Source organism: Triticum aestivum, chromosome 4A (genome assembly GCF_018294505.1).
Source record: "Triticum aestivum cultivar Chinese Spring chromosome 4A, IWGSC CS RefSeq v2.1, whole genome shotgun sequence".
Taxonomy (NCBI): domain Eukaryota; kingdom Viridiplantae; phylum Streptophyta; class Magnoliopsida; order Poales; family Poaceae; genus Triticum; species Triticum aestivum.
Window position 1 is genome coordinate 9,348,286 of NC_057803.1, and position 19,985 is coordinate 9,368,270.

General features: G+C 42.9%; 1 protein-coding gene and 1 pseudogene across 1 annotated transcript; one reads left to right on the forward strand and one right to left on the reverse strand.

The window, feature by feature from the left end:
- Positions 1 to 10,459: 10,459 nt before the first annotated feature.
- Positions 10,460 to 13,171, forward strand: LOC123081559 (UDP-N-acetylglucosamine transferase subunit ALG13 homolog). The gene is made up of 4 exons (XM_044504121.1): positions 10,460 to 10,724; positions 10,955 to 11,138; positions 12,034 to 12,130; positions 12,733 to 13,171. The coding sequence occupies exons 1-4, from the start codon at positions 10,486 to 10,488 to the stop codon at positions 12,987 to 12,989; spliced, it is 777 nt and encodes a 258-aa protein (XP_044360056.1). The 5' UTR covers positions 10,460 to 10,485; the 3' UTR covers positions 12,990 to 13,171.
- Positions 13,172 to 13,562: 391 nt separating this feature from the next.
- Positions 13,563 to 15,589, reverse strand: LOC123081560 (L-type lectin-domain containing receptor kinase SIT2-like; annotated as a pseudogene).
- Between the last annotated feature and the right edge of the window lie 4,396 nt (positions 15,590 to 19,985).

Here is a 19,985-nt window from a genome sequence, read left to right on the forward strand (position 1 = left end):
GGGTGTGCATCCAACTTGCTTGCTCACGAAGACCTAGGGCACTTGAGGAGGCCCTTGTTGGAATATACAAGCCAAGTTCTATAATGAAAATTCCCACTAGTATATGAAAGTAACAAAACAAGAGACTCTCTAACATGAAGATTATGGTGCTACTTTGAAGCACAAGTGTGGCAAAGGATAGTAACATTGTCACTTCTCTCTTTTTCTCTCATTTTTTATATGGCCTTTCTCTTTTTTTGGGCCTTCTTTTTTTTATTCCTCACTTGGGCCAATGCTCTAGAAAATGATGATCATCGCACTTCTATTTATTTACAACTCAATGATTACAACTCGATACTAGAACAAAGTATGACTATATGAATGCCTCCGACGGTGTACCGGGATATGCAATGGACCAAGAGTGACATGTATGAAAGAATTATGAATGGTGGCTTTGCCACAAATACTATGTCAATTGCATGATCATGCTAAGCAATATGACAATGATGAATGTGTCATGATGAACGGAATGGTGGAAAGTTGCATGGTAATATATCTCGGAATGACTATGAAAATGCCATAATAGGTAGGTATGGTGGATGTTTTGAGGAAGATATAAGGAGGTTTATGTGTGAAAGAGCGTATCATATCACGGGGTTTGGATGCACCGGCGAAGTTTGCACCAACTCTCAATGTGAGAAAGGGCAATGCACAGTACCGAAGAGGCTAGCAAGGATGGAAGGGTGAGAGTGCGTATAATCCATGGACTCAACATTAGTCATAAAGAACTCACATACTTATTGCAAAAATCTATAAGTCATCAAAAACCTCGGTACTACGCGCATGCTCCTAGGGGGATAGATCGGTAGGAAAAGACCATCGCTCGTCCCCGACCGCCACTCATAAGGAAGACAATCAAATAACACCTCATGTTTCAAATTTGTTGCATAACGTTTACCATACGTGCATGCTACGGGACTTGCAAAATTTAACACAAGTATTTCTCAATTTCACAACTACTCAACTAGCACGACTTTGATATTATTACCTCCATATCTCAAAACAATCATCAAGCATCAAACTTCTCTTAGTATTCAAAACACTCTTAAGAAAATATTACTAATCTCGAATACCTAGCATATTCGGATTTTAAGAAAATTACCATGCTATTAAGACTCTCAAAATAATCTAAGTGAAACATGAGAGATCAATAGTTTCTACAAAACAAATCCACCACCGTGCTCTAAAAGATATAAGTGAAGTACTAGAGCAAAATTATATAACTCAAAAGATATAAACGAAGCACATAGAGTATTCTAACAAATTCCAAATCATGCATGGCTCTCTCAAAAGGTGTGTACAGCAAGGATGATTGTGGTAAACTAACAAGTAAATACTCAAATCATACAAGACGCTCCAAGCAAAACACATATCATGTGGCGAATAAAAATATAGCTCCAACTAAAGTTACCGATAGAAGTAGACGAAAGAGGGGATGCCTTCCGGGGCATCCCCAAGCTTTGCCTTTTAGGTGTCCTTAGATTATCTTGGGGGTGCCATGGGCATTCCCAAGTTTAGGCTCTTGCCACTCCTTGTTCCATAATCCATCAAATCTTTACCCAAAACTTGAAAACTTCACAACAGAAAACTTAAAGTAAAAAATCTCGTGAGCTCCGTTAGCGAAAGAAAATAAAAGACCACTTCAAGGTACTGTAATGAACTCATTCTTTATTTATATTGGTGTTATACCTACTGTATTACAACTTCTCTATGGTTTATAAACTATTTTACTAGCCATAGATTCATCAAAATAAGCAAACAACACATGAAAAACAGAATCTGTCAAAAACAAAACAGTCTGTAGTAATCTGTAGCTGGCGCAAGATCTGGAACCCCAAAAATTCTAAAATAAATTGCTGGAAGTGAGAAATTTATCTATTAATCATCTTCAAAAATAATTAACTAAATATCACTCTCCAAATAAAAATGGAAGCAGTTCTCGTGAGCGCTAAAGTTTTTGTTTTTTACAGGAAGTTCAACAAGACTTTCCCCAAGTCTTCCCAACGGTTCTACTTGGCACAAACACTAATTAAACACAAAAAACACAACCAAAACAGAGGCTAGATAAATTATTTATTACTAAACAGGAGCAAAAGGCAAGGAATAAAAATAAAATTGGGTTGCTCCCCAACAAGCGCTATCGTTTAACGCCCCTAGCTAGGCATAACCAGCAAGAATAGATCAAGGTATTGCCATCTTTGGTAGGCAATCCATAAGTGGCTCTCATAATAGATTCATAAGGTAATTTAATTTCTTTATAGGAAAGTGTTCCATGCCTTTCCTTAATGGAAATTGGAATCTAATATTTCCTTCCTTCATATCAATAATTGCACCAATCGTTCTAAGGAAAGGTCTACCAAGAATAATAGGACATGAAGGATTGCAATCTATGTCAAGAACAATAAAATCTATGGGCACATAATTCCTATTTGCAGCAATAAGAACATCATTAATTCTTCCCATAGGTTTCTTAATAGTGGAATCCGCAAGGTGCAAGTTTAGAGAGCAATCATCAAAATCACGGAAACCTAACAAATCACACAAAGTCTTTGGAATCGTGGAAACACTAGCACCCAAATCACATAAAGCATAGCATTCATGATCTTTAATTTTAATTTTAATAGTTGGTTCCCACTCATCATAAAGTTTTCTAGGGATAGAAACTTCCAATTCAAGTTTTCTTCATAAGATTGCATCAAGGCATCAACGATATGTTTAGTAAACGCTTTATTTTGACTATAAGCGTGAGGAGAATTTAGCACGGATTGCAACAAGGAAATACAATCAATCAAAGAGCAATTTTCATAGTTAAATTCCTTGAAATCCATAATAGTGGGTTTAGCAACATCTAGGGTTTTAATTTCTTCAATCCCACTTTTATCAAATTTAGCATCAAGATCAACAAATTCCGAATTCTTGGAACGCCTTCTAGGTAAAGGTGGATCCTATTCAGTTCCATCATTATCAAGATTCATATTGCAAAACAAAGATTTAATAGGGGACACATCAATAACTTTTAGATCTTCATCTTTATTTTCATAGGAACTAGAAGAACACGCTCTTATAAAGGCATCTTTCTTAGCACGCATCCTAGCGGTTCTTTCTTTGCACTCATCAATGGAAATTCTCATGGCTTTGAGAGACTCATTGATATCATGCTTAGGTGGAATAGATCTAAGTTTCAAAGAATCAACATCAAGAGCAATTCTATCAACGTTCCTAGCCAAATCATCAATCTTAAGCAATTTTTCTTCAATCATAGCATTAAAATTCTTTTGCGAAGTAATAAATTCTTTAATATTAGATTCAAAATCAGAGGGCATCTTATTATAATTTCCATAAGAATTGTTGTAGGAATTACCATAATTATTAGAGGGATTACTAGGGTAAGGCCTAGGATTGAAATTTCCTCTATACGCGTTGTTACCAAAATTGTTCCTACCAACAAAATTCACATCCATAGATTCATTATTATTCTCAATCAAAGTAGACAAGGGCATATCATTAGGATCAGAAGAAACACTCTTATTAGCAAATAATTTCATAAGTTCATCCATCTTTCCACTCAAAACATTAATTTCTTCTATCGCATGCACCTTTTTATTAGTAGATCTTTCAGTATGCCATTGAGAATAATTAACCATAATATTATCTAGGAGTTTAGTAGCTTCTCCTAAAGTGATTTCCATAAAAGTGCCTCCCGCGGCCGAATCTAAAAGATTTCTAGAAGCAAAATTCAATCCGGCATAATATTTTTGTATAATCATCCACAAATTTAAACCATGAGTAGGGCAATTACGTATCATTAATTTCATTCTCTCCCAAGCTTGTGCAACATGTTCATGATCAAGTTGCTTAAAATTCATAATATTGTTTCTAAGAGAGATGATCTTAGCGGGAGGAAAATACTTAGAGATAAAAGCATCTTTGCACTTATTCCATGGATCAATACTATTTTTAGGCAAAGACGAAAACCAAGTTTTAGCACGATCTCTAAGCGAAAAAGGAAATAGCTTCAATTTAACAATATCATTATCCACATCTTTCTTCTTTTGCATGTCACACAAATCAACGAAGCTATTAAGATGGGTAGCGACATCTTCACTAGGAAGGCCGGTAAAGCAAAGCAGTATTAATTTCACAAGATTCGGCATCGGTAAGAGGAGCAATCGGAGTGCTAATAAAATATTGTTGTTGGTATTGGTGAAGTCACACAATTTAGTATTATCTTGAGCCATCGTGACAAGCAAGCAAACTAACACACAAGCAAACAAAAGGCAAGCGGGAAAAAAGAGACAAATAGAGAGGGCGAATAAAACGGTAAGGGTGAAGTGGGGGAGAGGAAACCGAGACGCAAATGGCAAATAATGTAATGCGGGAGATAAGGGTATGTGATGGGTACTTGGTATATTGACTTTTGCATAGACCTCCCCGGCAACGGCGCCAGAAATCCTTCTTGCTACCTCTTGAGCACTGCGTTGGTTTTCCCCGAAGACGAAGGGATGATGCAGCAAAGTAGCGTAAGTATTTCCCTCAGTTTTTGAGAATCAAGGTATCAATCCAGTAGGAGGCTACGCGCGAGTCCCTCGCACCTGCACAAAACAAATAAATCCTCGCAACCAACGCAAATAGGGGTTGTCAATCCCTATAGGGCCACTTACGAGAGTGAGATCTGATAGTTATGATAAGATAATATTTTTGGTATTTTTATGATAAAGATGCAAAGTAAAATAAATGCAAAGTAAATAGCAAAGGAAATAACTAAGTAGTAGGAGATCAATATGACAAAGATAGACCCGGGGCCATAGGTTTCACTAGTGGCTTCTCTCAAGAGTATAAGTATTCTACGGTGGATGAACAAATTACTGTTGAGCAATTGACAGAATTGAGCATAGTTATGAGAATATCTAGGTATGATCATGTATATAGGCATCACGTCCGAGACAAGTAGACCGACTCCTGCCTGCATCTACTACTATTACTCCACTCATCGACCGCTATCCAGCATGCATCTAGAGTATTAAGTTAAAAACAGAGTAACTCCTTAAGCAAGATGACATGATGTAGAGGGATAGACTCATGCAATATGAAGAAAACCCCATCTTGTTATCCTCGATGGCAACAATACAATACGGGCCTTGCTGCCCTTACTGTCACCGGGAAAGGACACCGCAAGATTGAACCCAAAGCTAAGCACTTCTCCCATTGCAAGAAAGATCAATCTAGTAGGCCAAACCAAACTAATAATTCGAAGAGACTTGCAAAGATAACCAATCATACATAAAAGAATTTAGAGAAGAATCAAATATTGTTCATAGATAGACTTGATCATAAACCCACAATTCATCGGTCTCAACAAACACACCACAAAAAGAAGATTACATCGAATAAATCTCCACAAGAGAGGGGGAGAACATTGTATTGAGATCCAAAAAGAGATAAGAAGCCATCTAGCTACTAACTATGGACCCATAGGTCTGAGGTGAACTACTCACACTTCATCGGAGGGGCTATGGTGTTGATGTAGAAGCCCTCCATAATCGATGCCCCCTCCGGCGGAGCTCCGGAACAGGCCCCAAGATGGGATCTCGTGGATACAGAAAGTTACGGCGGTGGAATTGGGGTATTGGCTCCTGTTCTGGTCGTTTGGGGGTACGTGGATATATATAGGAGGAAGGAGTACATCGGTGGAGCAACAGGGGGCCCACGAGGGTGGGGGCGCGCTTGGTAGGGTAGGGCGCGCCCCCTACCTCGTGGCCTCCTGTTACGTGCCTTGACGTAGGGTCCAAGTCTCCCGGGTCTTATCTGTTGAGAAAATCACGTTCCCGAAGGTTTCATTCCGTTTGGACTCCGTTTGATATTCCTTTTCTTCGAAACCCTAAAATAGGCAAAAAAAACAGCAATTCTGGGCTGGGCCTCCGGTTAACAGGTTAGTCCCAAAAAAATATATAAGTGGATAATAAAGCCCAATAATGTCCAAAACAGTAGATAATATAGCATGGAGCAATCAAAAAGTTATAGATACATTGGAGACGTATCAAGCATCCCCAAGCTTAATTCCTGCTCGTCCTCGAGTAGGTAAATGATAAAAACAGAATTTTTGATGCGGAGTGCTACTTGGCATAATTTTAATGTAATTCTTCTTAATTGTGGTATGAATATTCAGATCCGAAAGATTCAAGACAAAAGTTCATATTGACATAAAAATAATAATACTTCAAGCATACTAACAAAGCAATTAGGTCTTCTCAAAATAACATGGCCAAAGAAAGTTCATCCCTACAAAATCATATGGTTTAGTCATGTTTCATTTTCGTCACACAAGAATGCTCTCATCATGCACAACCCCGATGACAAGCCAAGCAATTTTTTCATACTTTAGTAATCTCAAACCTATAAACTTTCACGCAATATATGAGCGCGAGCCATGAACATAGCACTATAGGTGGAATAGAATATAATGAGGGGGGTTATGTGGAGAAGACAAAAGAGGAGAAAGTCTCACATCAACGAGGCTAATCAATAGGCTATGGAGATGCCCACTGATTGATGTTATTGCAAGGAGTAGGGATTATCATGCAACGGATGCACTAGAGCTATAAATGTATGAAAGCTCAACAAAGGAAACTAGTGGGTGTGCATCCAACTTGCTTGCTCACGAAGACCTAGGGCACTTGAGGAAGCCCAATAATTTCCAAAATAGTAGATAATATAGCATGGAGCAATCAAAAAATTATAGATACGTTGGAGACGTATCAGAGCGGTACTACCGCTTGACGCTATAAGCGGTACTACCGCTACCGACCGCGGTACAACCGCAGGGAGAAAAACCAGAACTGCCATAACCTCTTCATACGAGCTTCGAATTGAGCAAACTCAAGCTTGTTGGTTATAGTAAGAAGAGGCAGGGGAGGTATGCCAACAAAAAGAAGAGAGAAACCTCCAACCGAGAAGAACCAGCAAAACCTCCAACATCGAAAACATCATAGAAGATGCATGTGAACTCTATTTTTGATGAACTCGAGCTTGTCATTAAGATGACCATAAGCTCCAAAACTCACAAAGAGAAGAACCAAACAAGAACCAAGAAAGATGATGCAAGGATGCAATATGGTTTGAGCTCTCTACGAACGATAGGTTACTCATCAAGAGCCCCCCTTGATAGTACGACAAACGATCCTATAACCCGGTCTCCCAATTACCACTATGACCGGTAAAATAGAAAACCTATCGAGGGCAAATCTGTGTCTTGCACATAGTCCACTTGAGCTAGATGATGACGATCTTGACTCCCTCAAGTTGGACCACCTTTCTTGATTGTGTTGGCTCGATGAAGACTAGTTGATTGCTCCCCTCATACTCCACTATGGATGAGCCACTCTTCGGCACATCTTCATAAATCCATTGTTACCATAATGGACGGCAAGCTTCAAGCATTTGATCTCTTCTTGATGCATCACTTGAACTTGCACACGGCAACCTAACCCCACACAGAACTCTCACGAAGACCATGGGTTAGTACACAAAGCGTAATTGACAATGCTTACCATACCATGGGATCACTTGATCCCTCAGTACATCTTGTATGCTTTGTGTGTTGATCAACTTGATTCATTCTTGACTTAATCTTGATCAACCTTGAATCTTTCCAATTCTCTTCATTTGGATGATGTCTTGAAGGTAGACATGAATGATCACACAATCTTCTTCTTCAAGACATGCTTGCAATAAGCTTAACACTTACATGACCAATCTTTGGATAATTCCTTGAATAGCTTTGGTCGGCACCAACTCTCCTTGAAACCAATACATGTACTCCAAGAAAAGCCTATGGACAAAACCTTTAAATATAACTCAAATCAACCATTAGCCCATAGGGATTGTCATCAATTACCAAAACCAAACATGGGGGCATCGCATATTCTTTCACCGCCCTTTGTACCTACTTCTCGCTTTATGAACTAGCCCAATTCGGGTTTCAGTGGGCGTGTTTTTTTCCTATGTGTTTATGTGTTGGTTTTTATTGTTTTCCTTGCTTTTTTTTGTTTTCTATGGTTTTAGCGGGATTCTCCCTCCCCCCTTTTCTTTTCCTTTCACGTTTTCTCTTTTCCTTTTCTCAACACATGCCTACTTTTTTCAATACACAATGTACACTTTTTTTATACATGTGTAGCATCTTTTGATACACATTGAACTTTTTTCAAATACATGATATAAATTTTATCAAATACATGATTTTGAATATTTTTTGTAATATATGTTTAGAAAATTAAATACACGTTGAAACATTTTTTAATGTCACAAAACCATTTTTTTTAAACTAAGCAATCATTTTTTGGCATTGAATAAAGATTCTTTTTAAATGTGCGTTGGAGAGCAGAACTCCCGCCGGTCCATTTAGGACGTCCTTAAGGCGAGACGTGATTGTGTATCACTGCAAGCGAGATACATCCACTCCCCTCTCGACCTTCTCTAGCAAAACAATCCTTGCATTCCGGCCGTCCCCAGTTGGTAGCGAAGCTGGGCTCCAGACACTCAGGCCCAGGCCCCGTGCATGAGATTTTCCAAAGCTCTACTCCCTCCGTTTTACATAATATAAGACGTTATTATGGAAAAGAGGGAGTACTATATAGATATTTATATGAGAGCAACTAATTAAGGGGGAATGAAATTTGAAACAGGCATACTTGACGATGACGATATGAATCACTTGAAAAGTACCCATTGGAGGCCTCCCGCAAAATTTACTGCTTGGCCTTGGAGTATGCCAAATGATGCATCCATCCGCCGCGACGTGTCGCATGCTAGAGCACCCTTGATATTTCATGTTTTTTCTGCACGTGTTTTTCTTTCTTCTTTTCAATTTTGCTTGGGCTTTCCTACATTTTGGCAGGTTTGTGGGGAAGTAGTACTTTTATAAGAAGCATAGTCGTGCTTTCTAAAAAGGAAAAAACACAGCTTGTACTTCCACGACAAGCACAATAATGCTTCATAAAAAGGGAAAAACATGGTGGTGCTTACGTGAGAAACACAGCATGTGCTTTCACGAGAAGAAAAATCACAGTTTTTGCTTCCACGAAAGCACAAACTGCATTTCCCGAAAAGGAAAAAGCACATTGCACTTTTGGGTTCTATTTTTTTCTAGCTTCAATTTATTTTTGCTTTTGGTTTTTGTTTTATTCTGTTTTATTTTTTATTTCAGTTTTTTTCTATTTTCTCCTTAAAAAAGCATGTCGAAACCTATTAATATGGTATCTAGTTTTGAAGATCTTGACACAAAAAATCCAACAATGAAAACAGTTCGTGATGATGCACGGTCAAAGAGATAAAACGTTTTAAAAAAAATGAATCTAAGAAAAATGGAAAACTCTCATCTTGTGACAAGTGGCATATATGCAATGTGCCACTTGTCAGCACCAAAAAAGTGAGAATAACTTTTTTTAGCTAAAGTGAGAGTGACTTCTGCAAGGGATACCCCTTAGTTAGTGATTTTGGTTTTTTATATAACCCTAAAAACACATAGGATTTTATATGGGCTCAAGATTCATACTCCTGCGGTCCTTCCTGATGAGAGCCCCTAGTTGACGCTCGAGCGTCAAACACCCGCTGTAGCGAGCCGTGTTGTGCGACTACTAAAATGTCCCCAAAAGAATTTGCGCTCTGTCGAGGAATCAAACTCGCAACCGCACATTGGAGAGCAGGTGTTCCATACCACTTGAGCTGGTGAGTGTGTGTGATTAATAGGCAGCGCGAACTAATAAGAACAAATGCAGTGGCTGATCCAAAAGAAAATAAAAAATATTCGACCATTTCTTGGAAAACTGTGAACAAGTTTAAAAAAATGTGAATAATATTTGAGATCATGAAAAAATTTCAAAAATCGTTTTTTAATATGATCAATTTTTGAAAAGTGGACAAAAATTCAAAAATGTGAACAAACACAATTTTTGAAAATGTGAACAAACTTCAAATTCTGGACAATGCTCTTGAACTGTGAAAATTTTAGAAAATATGAATTTAAAATACACACTGAACATTTTCTTTGTATACGGTGAACATTATTCAAATACATATTGAACATTTTTTAAAATATACGGTGATTTTTTGTTTCGAATGCATGTCGAACAATTTTTCTATATACAATGAACATTTCTTATACACAGTGAACATTTTTCAATGTACGGTGAACTTTATTTTGACAAACGTGACCAATTTATGAAAACGTGAACAAATTTGGAAAATGTGACCAATTTCTGAAAACATGAACAAGTTTGGTGTTTCGATCATTTTCTGAAAATTTAAACAAATTTGGAATACTACATTTTTTCGAATTTAGGAAGAAAGTAAAAAAAATATAAGGAGAAAAGGCAGAAAAAAGAAAAAGAAAACAAAATAATCCATTTTCGGCGAATAGGATCTGCCAACTACGACCGCACGACCTAACTGATGAGCTCCTGCAGTCCGCCGCCGCCCCGCGCGCTCCCGACCCCCCGCCGTCCTGCGCGCTCCGGCCGCCGTGCTGCTGCCGCCTGCTGGCTACCGCCACCGCGGTGCTGTCCGCCCTGGGCTGAGGTCTCTACACAGTCCCGGATTCCACCGCCGGCCGCCGGGCCCTGCCTCCGCTGCGCCCAGCCGCCCACAAATCCGCGTCGCCGTCCTACTCCCGGGCCGTCGCGCTGCACTCGGTAATTTTATCGTTTTTTTTTCTGCCAATAGCGTCACAGTGTGTATGCACCTAATGGAACTGTGTACTGTGTGTATGTGTAATGTGTTGATGGAACTCAATTTGATGCTTTTTGTAGAAAAAATATAAAGAAGTAGAAAAGTGAGTTGAGGAATATGGGTGATGATGGCATGAATTATATCATTGTGTGCTATATCGAGCCAGATGTCATTTTGTCATGTTTTTCTACAGAGCTTACTCTTCAGAAGAGATGGGAGATAGAGAAAGGCGAATGGTGTTTGTCACAGTAGGGACGACATGTTTTGATGCTCTTGTCAAAGTGGTAGATTCCGAGGAAGTCAAACAAGCACTACTGCAGAAAGGTTACACAGACCTTAGGATTCAAATGGGCCGAGGAACATACACGCCATCCAAGGTAATATCTGTCTCCTTATGTTATCAAAATTGCAAACCCATAGTGTTCTTAGTAGGAAAGAAGGGGAAGTCAAATAATGTTTTGCAATCTCGTCAGGTTTACTACTTCAAGGAGTAATGGATTTTTAATGGCGCTTATCAATCCTGAAATGGACATAGTATCTGATCAACTGAGATCTATAGCTGCTGATTTGACATCTAGGTGGTAGATTGTTCATTGCCTGTGGAAAGAAATTGCATGAAGATGTTTCTGTGACAAATTGTGACATCCTTATAGGTGCTGATACTTTTAATGCTATAATCTACTTCTTTTGATGCATATACCATACTATCGCATGAAAAAAATGTCAAACTTGCAAAATATAGGATAAAGTCAAACAGGATAGGTGGCAAAAAAAGGAACATATGCAGCGTCAGGGTAAAAAATTTGATTGTCCGCACTTCAGGCAGGTTCACACTGTTTTACATTTTTTGTGTGCTAACTATGATATCTGAAGTCTGGCGAACTGGTGCCTTCTATATAAAGTATTATAGGCCGAAATCCAGAATTTGGTTACAGTTAGGCTTTTATGCATTATAAGGTGGAAATGAACCGGACAATGATCTGATGGAAAAATGGGGAACTAACTCGCTTATATGTTAATTGATTCTTGTGGATATACACTTCATTTCCATATTGCACCACTTTGTTATGTCCAAGATAGAGCATATAATTTGGTTTCTAAATAAGAGCTGCACCTTATATACTTAAAATAATTGACAGACCAGAAGGCCTACTTAAGTCCTAGTTCTTACGTACTATCTAGTATCTTCTGCTTCACTGTACCATGATCAACGATTGTGGTTTGTGTTTAACGATTAATAGCATGGATTTAGCCTTTGCTTCTTGAATATAGGCCTCGGGGAATTCAAATCTTCAAGTTGAGCATTTCACCTTTTTACCAAGCATAGCTGACAACATACGAGAAGCATCCTTAGTCATCAGTCATGCAGGTGATGATCAAATCTGAATAATAGATTTATTTTCTTGAGAGAACTATAATGGAACAGTACTTGAAGCAGATTTTTTTTATGGTGAATCCTTTGGCCTATGTATGTTGGTTGTTGTAACAATATTTGCCCTAAGCAAACCTCTTCCACACTGATATTGTCACAATACTTAAACCTGTAGAAATTTATGCTACAGATTTTGATTCTCCTGTCATTGTTTATGGATTTGTAATTTTAACTTCAAATAACTTTTTGGCAATAAGGAAATAAGTACTACAGACTCTAGCATTTCGAAATATGTCCATTACTAGGTGGTCAGTTCCTGTGAATTTTGTAGCAGGTGGACAAAGGTACCTGCTGAATTGGCGTAGTCGTTACTGATCATGGAATCAGGACTTTGTTGTTGTTGCACCTGTATGTAGCCCGTTCGACTTTGTTGTTGTTGCACCTGTATGTAGCCCATTCGACTTTGTTGTTGGAGAACTTGCTATATTTTAGAGTAAGAGGGTTATGGAAAATAATATGCTGTCGGTGTTGCATTTTAGCGACATCAATGGTTGGAAAAGGCATTCCAAACTGTTGTTTGTTTAACTTATTGCTGACAGGTTCTGGCAGCATATTTGAGACGCTGCGATTGGGCAAGCCTCTTATCGTCGTTGTGAATGAAGATCTGATGGACAATCACCAAAGCGAGCTAGCAGAGGAACTGGCCGAGAGGAATCACCTTTTGTGTGCCCATCCACAAACGCTGCGAGAGACTGTCGAGGCGATGGATCTGAATGCGCTCCAGCCTTACGTGCCAGGAGAGGCGAAGCCAGTTGTGGCACTGATCAACCAATTTCTTGGTTTCCCCGTCGATTGATAGTACACGTTTTCTCTTCATGTAGATGAAGTTTAACAAAACACTGAAATGAAGTTATTACAGATCCAAAGTGCAGAGTTTAGATACTTCACCCTGTTTGGAACTGAAAGACTTTTTTTTTGTTGTTGTTGGTCTAACTCACTGTCGTTAGCATTGTGGGGCTAAATTTTCACCACTTGTCATGTATGAATAGGCCCAGTGTGCCTATTTGATTTATCCCGAACTATAGTAACGGCGTAAAGGATTGGCCCGGTAATAATACAAATAAGGAGAGAACCACGAAATTATAATGGCTAATTTACACTTGATCCTAAAAAAAGAGAGGCTAATTTACACTTGAGAGGGTTTTGTAAAATATTGCCTATGTGGCATCAGCCATCGCCCCATACAGACATACCAAACCTAGGATGTGGATGTACATTCTCTTTTCATAGTTAACACACACGGTGTAGGTTTATGACCTCCAATGCATTCTACTCTTACTCGTGCACAGAGAACAAGTGGGCATCCCTGGCGAATTGCACATGCGCGATACATCTAGACCAGTCAGTTAACCTTCTAGTACCCCGCAGCTCACCGACCGCCATGCAGCGAGCCGACGGACATGGTGCCACCGGAGGAGGACCAGGTCATGGACGAGAGCACGGACGACCCAGGGGTCACGGACGAGTCGGGATCCGAGAACACGAGCACGGCGTCCTCCGGCAGCACCTCCTCGCCGTCGAGAAACTGGCAGACCTGCCTCATGCTGGGCCTGGCCTCAGGCCGGCCCTGGCTGCACACCATGCCGAGCCACAGCACCAGCTTCGCCTCCCCGGCGTCGTAGCACCCGTCCAGCCTCGGATCCACGGCGCGCAGCAGGTTGCCGTCCAGCCCGCAGTCCCGGACCCACCGCACCAGGACCACGTCCGCCGCCTCGCCCGGCTCGACGGGCCGGCGGCCGCACGCGACCTCGAGCAGCAGCGCGCCGAAGGAGAAGACGTCGGTGGCCGTGGTGGCGCGGCTGGTCACGGTGAGCTCCGGGGCCATGTACCCCAGGGTGCCGGGCACGCGCGTGGTGCCCGGGGCCGCGCCGTGCTCGTAGAGGCGCGCCAGGCCGAAGTCGCCGAGCCTCGCGGCCATGTCGGCGCCGAGCAGCACGTTGTTGGCCTTCACGTCGCGGTGCACCACCACGTGCTCCCACTCCTCGTGCAGGTACAGCAGGCCGCGCGCCACGCCCCGGATGGCGTTGAGCCGCTGCGCCCACGCGAGCACCTTGTTGCCCCCGCCGAACAGGTGCGCGTCGAGGCTGCTGTTGGGCATGAAGTCGTAGACGAGGAGCAGGTCCTGGCCGTGCTTGCACCACCCGCGCAGCTCCACCAGGTTGCGGTGCCGCATCCGCCCCAGGCTCGAGACCTCCGCCACGAACTCCCTCATCCCTTGCTTGGTGCCGCTGGAGATCCGCTTGATGGCCACCTCCTCGCCGGACCCGGACCCGGACCCGGACCCGGAGCCGGACCGACGGCGTCCGAGCACGCCTTTGTACACGTGGCCGAAACCGCCCGAGCCGAGAAGCCCGCTCTCCTTGAACCCCTTGGTCGCCTTGTAGAGCTCGACGTATGGAATCCTCTGGGGGTGTTCGAGCTCCCACTCCTCCAGCTTGTCGGCGAGCGCCGCCCTACGCCGGAGCCAGAGCGCAGTAACCATCGCTGCGGCAACCAAGGTGAGCGTTCCCGCACAAGCCACCGCGGCGAATTTGATGATGAGGACCTTGGGAGCCGGCGGAGATCAATGGGCTGGGCGAGCCCATTGGTCCGGAAACTCCATGCCAGGATGTAGTGCGAGCTCGCGAGCTTCCCGGTCGCCGAAGAGAAGCCGACGTACATGTTCTCCTTGAAGACCGACCGGAGATCAAGCTTTGTCGATATGAGCGGCCGGTGCGGCCGCTCAGCCACGGACGACACTGGGGCGACGGTCACGTTGAGCAGGCTGGTACCGCCGTCGTAGTCTATCCAGGCCTGGATCTGCTGCGCGCTCTCCAGCTTCACCGGCATCTTCCTGTCCTCCCCGTCGGCGCCGGTGGCGTAGTACGCGGCCTGCTCGGACACGTTGGACACGAGGCTGTTGACGTCGACGCCGACGTGGTTGCCGTTGGTCTCATTCATCTCCAGGTCGGTCACCGTGTCGAACTCGACGGCGAAGACGTGGTTGGAGGCCTTGCCATTGGTGGTCGGCCCGAGTACGCCGAGGTAGATCTCGGGCGACGCACCGGGGAGCACCCTGGACGGGGCCACCACGAAGGCGAGGCCGTAGCCGCCGCCGATCCCGATGGTCACGATGTCGAAGACGAAGGCCGTGCTGAAGGAGGAGACCGCGAGGTCTCCCTGGTTGTCGAGCGTGCCCAGGGCCACGGGGGAGCCATAGAAGGCGTGGCCGACGAGGCGCTCGCTGCCGTTGGTGAGCTGGAGCGCGCCGCCGCGCAGCACCGACGCCGACCCGTCCAGGCTCAGGTTGGGCGCGTGCTGGAAGCCCTGGTAGATGAAGTCGACGTCGGAGCGGCAGCAGACGGCGACGAGGAGCAGGACAACGGAGAGGCACAGAGCAGCGCCGGATGCCGCCATTCTCTTTTCTCACTGGAACTTCTGGTGTGGTGTGGTGTGGTTTGGTTTAGTTCTTCTACATAGCAGTATATGTTATGTATATGCAGAATGTGTTGGGTTTCATCTTTGATTGGTTGGTCGCCATCGCTGCTTTTTGAATTGGCAAGAGCATCTCCAACAGCCGCGCTATATAAGTGCCGCGCTGAAAAATTAGTGTCTTTTACGTGCGCCACCGCTCCGGACGCTCCAACGAAGGCGTAAAAATCGCGCCTGGTTCAGCGTGACGGCCGAAACGCCATCACACGTCGTTTATTTGATGTGTCTGCCCGCGCGCTGGACACTCGAGCGCTCGCTCGCAACTCCACCTACCTCATTCAGCCGCCGCCGTCCGCGCCACCCCATTTCTTCCGACGACCGTTCCGGCGCTTTCCCGGCCTATCCCCGTGCCGCGCCGGCTTCCTCCGTCTCCCTCTAGTCACCGCCGCCCCTCGCGCGCGGTAGTCCTCCGACGAACAGCGCCCGGCCGCCCACTGCCGCTCGGCGCCCGCAAGGTGTTCGACAAAACGCCCGTAAATATGTATTGCTTCAACTTCACATTTTTTACATGAATTTAGTGCATGTTGTTTGTAGTTTTTATAGTCTAGTTTAAATTAAACATTGTAGATGAGTTCGTCATATGATTCTTTCGAGGAAGAATTTAATATGGAAAAGAAGGATCTTGCAATGATCCTAGCTATGCACATCAATAAAAAACCGAAGCACGGTGGTTCGGTTATGGGTCGGCAGAAAATTTGGAGGGATAGGATCGATGCCCACAGCGGATTGATGAGGCACTATTTTGTGGAGAATCCCACATACCCTGAGTCGTACTTTCGTCGCCGGTTTAGAATGAGCACCGAGTTGTTCAGGCGCATTACAGAGAAACTAGCGAGCCATGACCGGGTTTTTCAGCAAAGGAGGAATGCCGCCGGAGAGCTCGGGCATAGCAGCTTTCAGAAGGTGACAGCCGCTTTGCGTATGTTGGCATACGGTATCCCCGCTGATCTAGTTGATGATCACTTGGCCATGGGTGAGAGTCAAGCCATTATGTGGGTCAAGCGCTTCGCAGTCGGAATTGTGCAAGTGTTTGGCCAGGAGTATTTGAGATCTCCCAATGCTGAAGACACCGCAAGGCTATTGGAGATGAACAAAGCTCGCGGTTTCCCAGGTATGCTTGGCTCAATTGATTGCATGCATTGGAGTTGGAAGAATTGTCCTAAGGCATGGCATGGGCAATTCCACGGTCATAAAAAAAGTTTCACTATATTCCTTGAAGCGGTGGTCGATTAAGAGACTTGGATTTGACATGCTTTTTTTGGAATGCCTGGATCTTTGAATGACATCAACATTGTCAATCGGTCACCACTGATGAATAAGATTGCAAATGGTGAACTGCCTCTGGTGCAGTTTGTAGCAAATGGCCGTACATACAACTATTACTACTATCTTGTGTATGGCATCTATCCAAAGTGACAAACATTTGTGAAGTCGTTGAAAAATCGGAAGGTAAGAAAAATCTTGATTTCCACAATGCTCAGGCGGCGGCTAAAGAAGATGTGGACAGAGCTTTTGGGATTTTGCAACCCCAATTTGCTATTGTGAGAGGACCAGCTAGATTTTGAGATAAAAAATGCTTTAATACATCATACACGCTTAAGTGATCATGCATAACATGATCATCGAGAATGACCATGACCAAGATGTAGACTACTCTCACTATAAGCTCTTGGGACATCCCGTGCGAGTGCGGCGGAGGGCTGAAAGGGTGGCCCGATTTGTTGCCTCCTATCATGCCATTCGATGTCATGAAGGAATTGTGGGCTTGGAATGGCCAACAAAGAGCATGATTTGTGTGTTTGATATTGTATTGTTGAACTATTTGTTGTATTGAGAGATAAACTATTTGTTTGAGTTGTATAACGAAATTGAACTATTTATTGTTGATTTATTTTGTTTGTGTTTGATCTTCTTGCTTTCGTTTGGAGCACATATATTGTTTGTGCAAGCGCGCGCTGCATTTTAACGCACCTGCTGAAGCTACCCGCGTGCATTAAAGTTACAACGGTCGCTGGAGGCCTGCAGCCAGCGCTCCTCGCCACGCCAAAACAGGCGATCGACACATTAAAAATGTATTTTTAACGCGCCGCGTGTTGAGCGGCTGTTAGAAATGTTCTAAAAGGACAAACCTTGGGGCTTGACTTGAGCATCGACTTGCGCTCTCTTTTGCTAGAGTGAGTGACAAGAGAAGAGGAAGAAAGGTCCTGCCTGAACTGTCATGGTTGCTTACGCGCAATGCTTGACAGACAAAGAACGGGAAGGGAGGTCATAACCTACCTGCCATTGGCTGGCTGGTTGCTTACGCACAAGGCACAATGCTTGATTGACTGATCACAACATCACTGCCCTGTGCGTGTGCCGTTCCAAGTCGGAAACGCGAAGTCCGTTAATGATTTTGACACGAGTGAATGAAAATGAAGAGCGCGAATGATGAAACTGAGCAAAAGATTCCAACCCATCCCACTAACAGTAGCAGTTAGCAACAGATTCCGTCCAAGTCGTCGTCAGTCAATTAATTGGTACGCTAAGTCCTAAGACTTTTTTTAATCCCAACTTATAAGTCACAAATCTCTAAAAAGTCCCTACCTATTTGATTTCTGGGACTTATAAGTCTCTATAAGACCATATTACAACTATAAGTCCCTATAAGTCCCTCCTTGAAAGTGTTATTTCATAAGTCCCAAATGCCCACTTTAAGTCCCTATAAGTCCCTCCTGTTTGGGACTTTTAGGAACTTATTTAAGTCTCTAAACCAATAAATCCCTGAAAACAAACACCCTCTAAGACACAACCGACGACGCCAGTCAGGAGTTGGGACTCGCAAGTCGCGATCGACCTACGTCCTCCTGCTCCAAAACGAAAGAAACTTCTACTTACTGTACATTTGATACTACCTCCGTCCTAATTTATTAATTTCCCTCATATTTAGGGCCATATTTTGATCATAATTTTAACTACTATAAAATACTGCATAAATTATACATAGCGAAAATAATATCATATGGAAGTATATTCAAATACGAATCGAATGATATAATTTTTTGTGACGTGCATCAACATTTTATTAGTTAAATCTATGATCAAAATTTAGCACAAAAACGAAGGGGATCAATAAATCAGGACGGAGACAGTATTGTTGGGTGCAGAAATCTCCATTGGTGCTGTGAATGAAGGTCCTAGAATACGTTATTGCCTACGCGCTTTGGTCAAGGATGATTGATTATCTGCTCGGCACAGGCCACGTTCCCACCGCATGCCCGCAATGCGAGTATTGTGGGACAACTGTTATACTGATGTTTAAATTTCTAGTATCATTGGATGCCAGAAATCGACTCCATCTTTCAACTGAGATGCAAATCGCCATTTATTGAGATTACTCAAGAGGTTGGGAAACTAATCGGCAAGTTTTGAATCAATCCAAGTCTATGAGAAATCGTCCCCATGCACTCATTTTCAATTTTGTTGCTAGTGATCACAATTAGCATACTTCTACAAGGAAAGTTCCTGTAAAAAAAAAATTAGAAACCTCACCAAGCAACATTTTTTGCCAATATAACTGAAAGCTCACTAGGAAAAAAAATCATAGAAGGCTCAACCCCTTTTAGATTTCAAACGCAGAACTACGCTAACAAAGCACTACTCGAAAGATATAAGCACGTGTGTGACTACATATTTGAACTTTATAAACCCTTGTAGACGAGGTCCTTGTCCAAAGCTATAAGTAGACCATCCAGATGTTCTGCATGATTCATCCTTATGCTAACGAAATTAGAGTAGCATGTATACACCGTGCGGCCATCCTTGTTGCTCGAGCCTCCTACACAGAGAACCGTCTCAATATTCCCCACCTCGTCTTACTACCACAAAACTGTATCAATCTGCAAAATATGTTCAATTAAGCTATATTTTGCAATGTGACCAAATGAATTGACCCATAAATCTCAATGCGTCAAAAGAACGACATCCATGTGCAAAAGTTAACTTCGGAAACGCTGGATGTTATGAGCCATACGTTATAAACATTGAACAGTAAATATAACGACACAAACAAAATCTTAATAGACGTGTAACAGTAAGACCGACAAGGCACGACATAACACAACAGGCATTTGCCCATGCAAATAGGATCATGATAAGCACTTCAAGCACCTAATGCGCTTGCAACTAACCCGGTTCTACTTCCTCACATGTCACAATGCTATAAAGATCCACCATAAAAGCCATGCCCTTCAAATAAAAGAAGAAGCACACAGGAAGAAGGGCATCAAGTTGTCAGAAAAGGTTGCAAGGGATATACATAGAGTTCAGGTCTCCTGAGCAA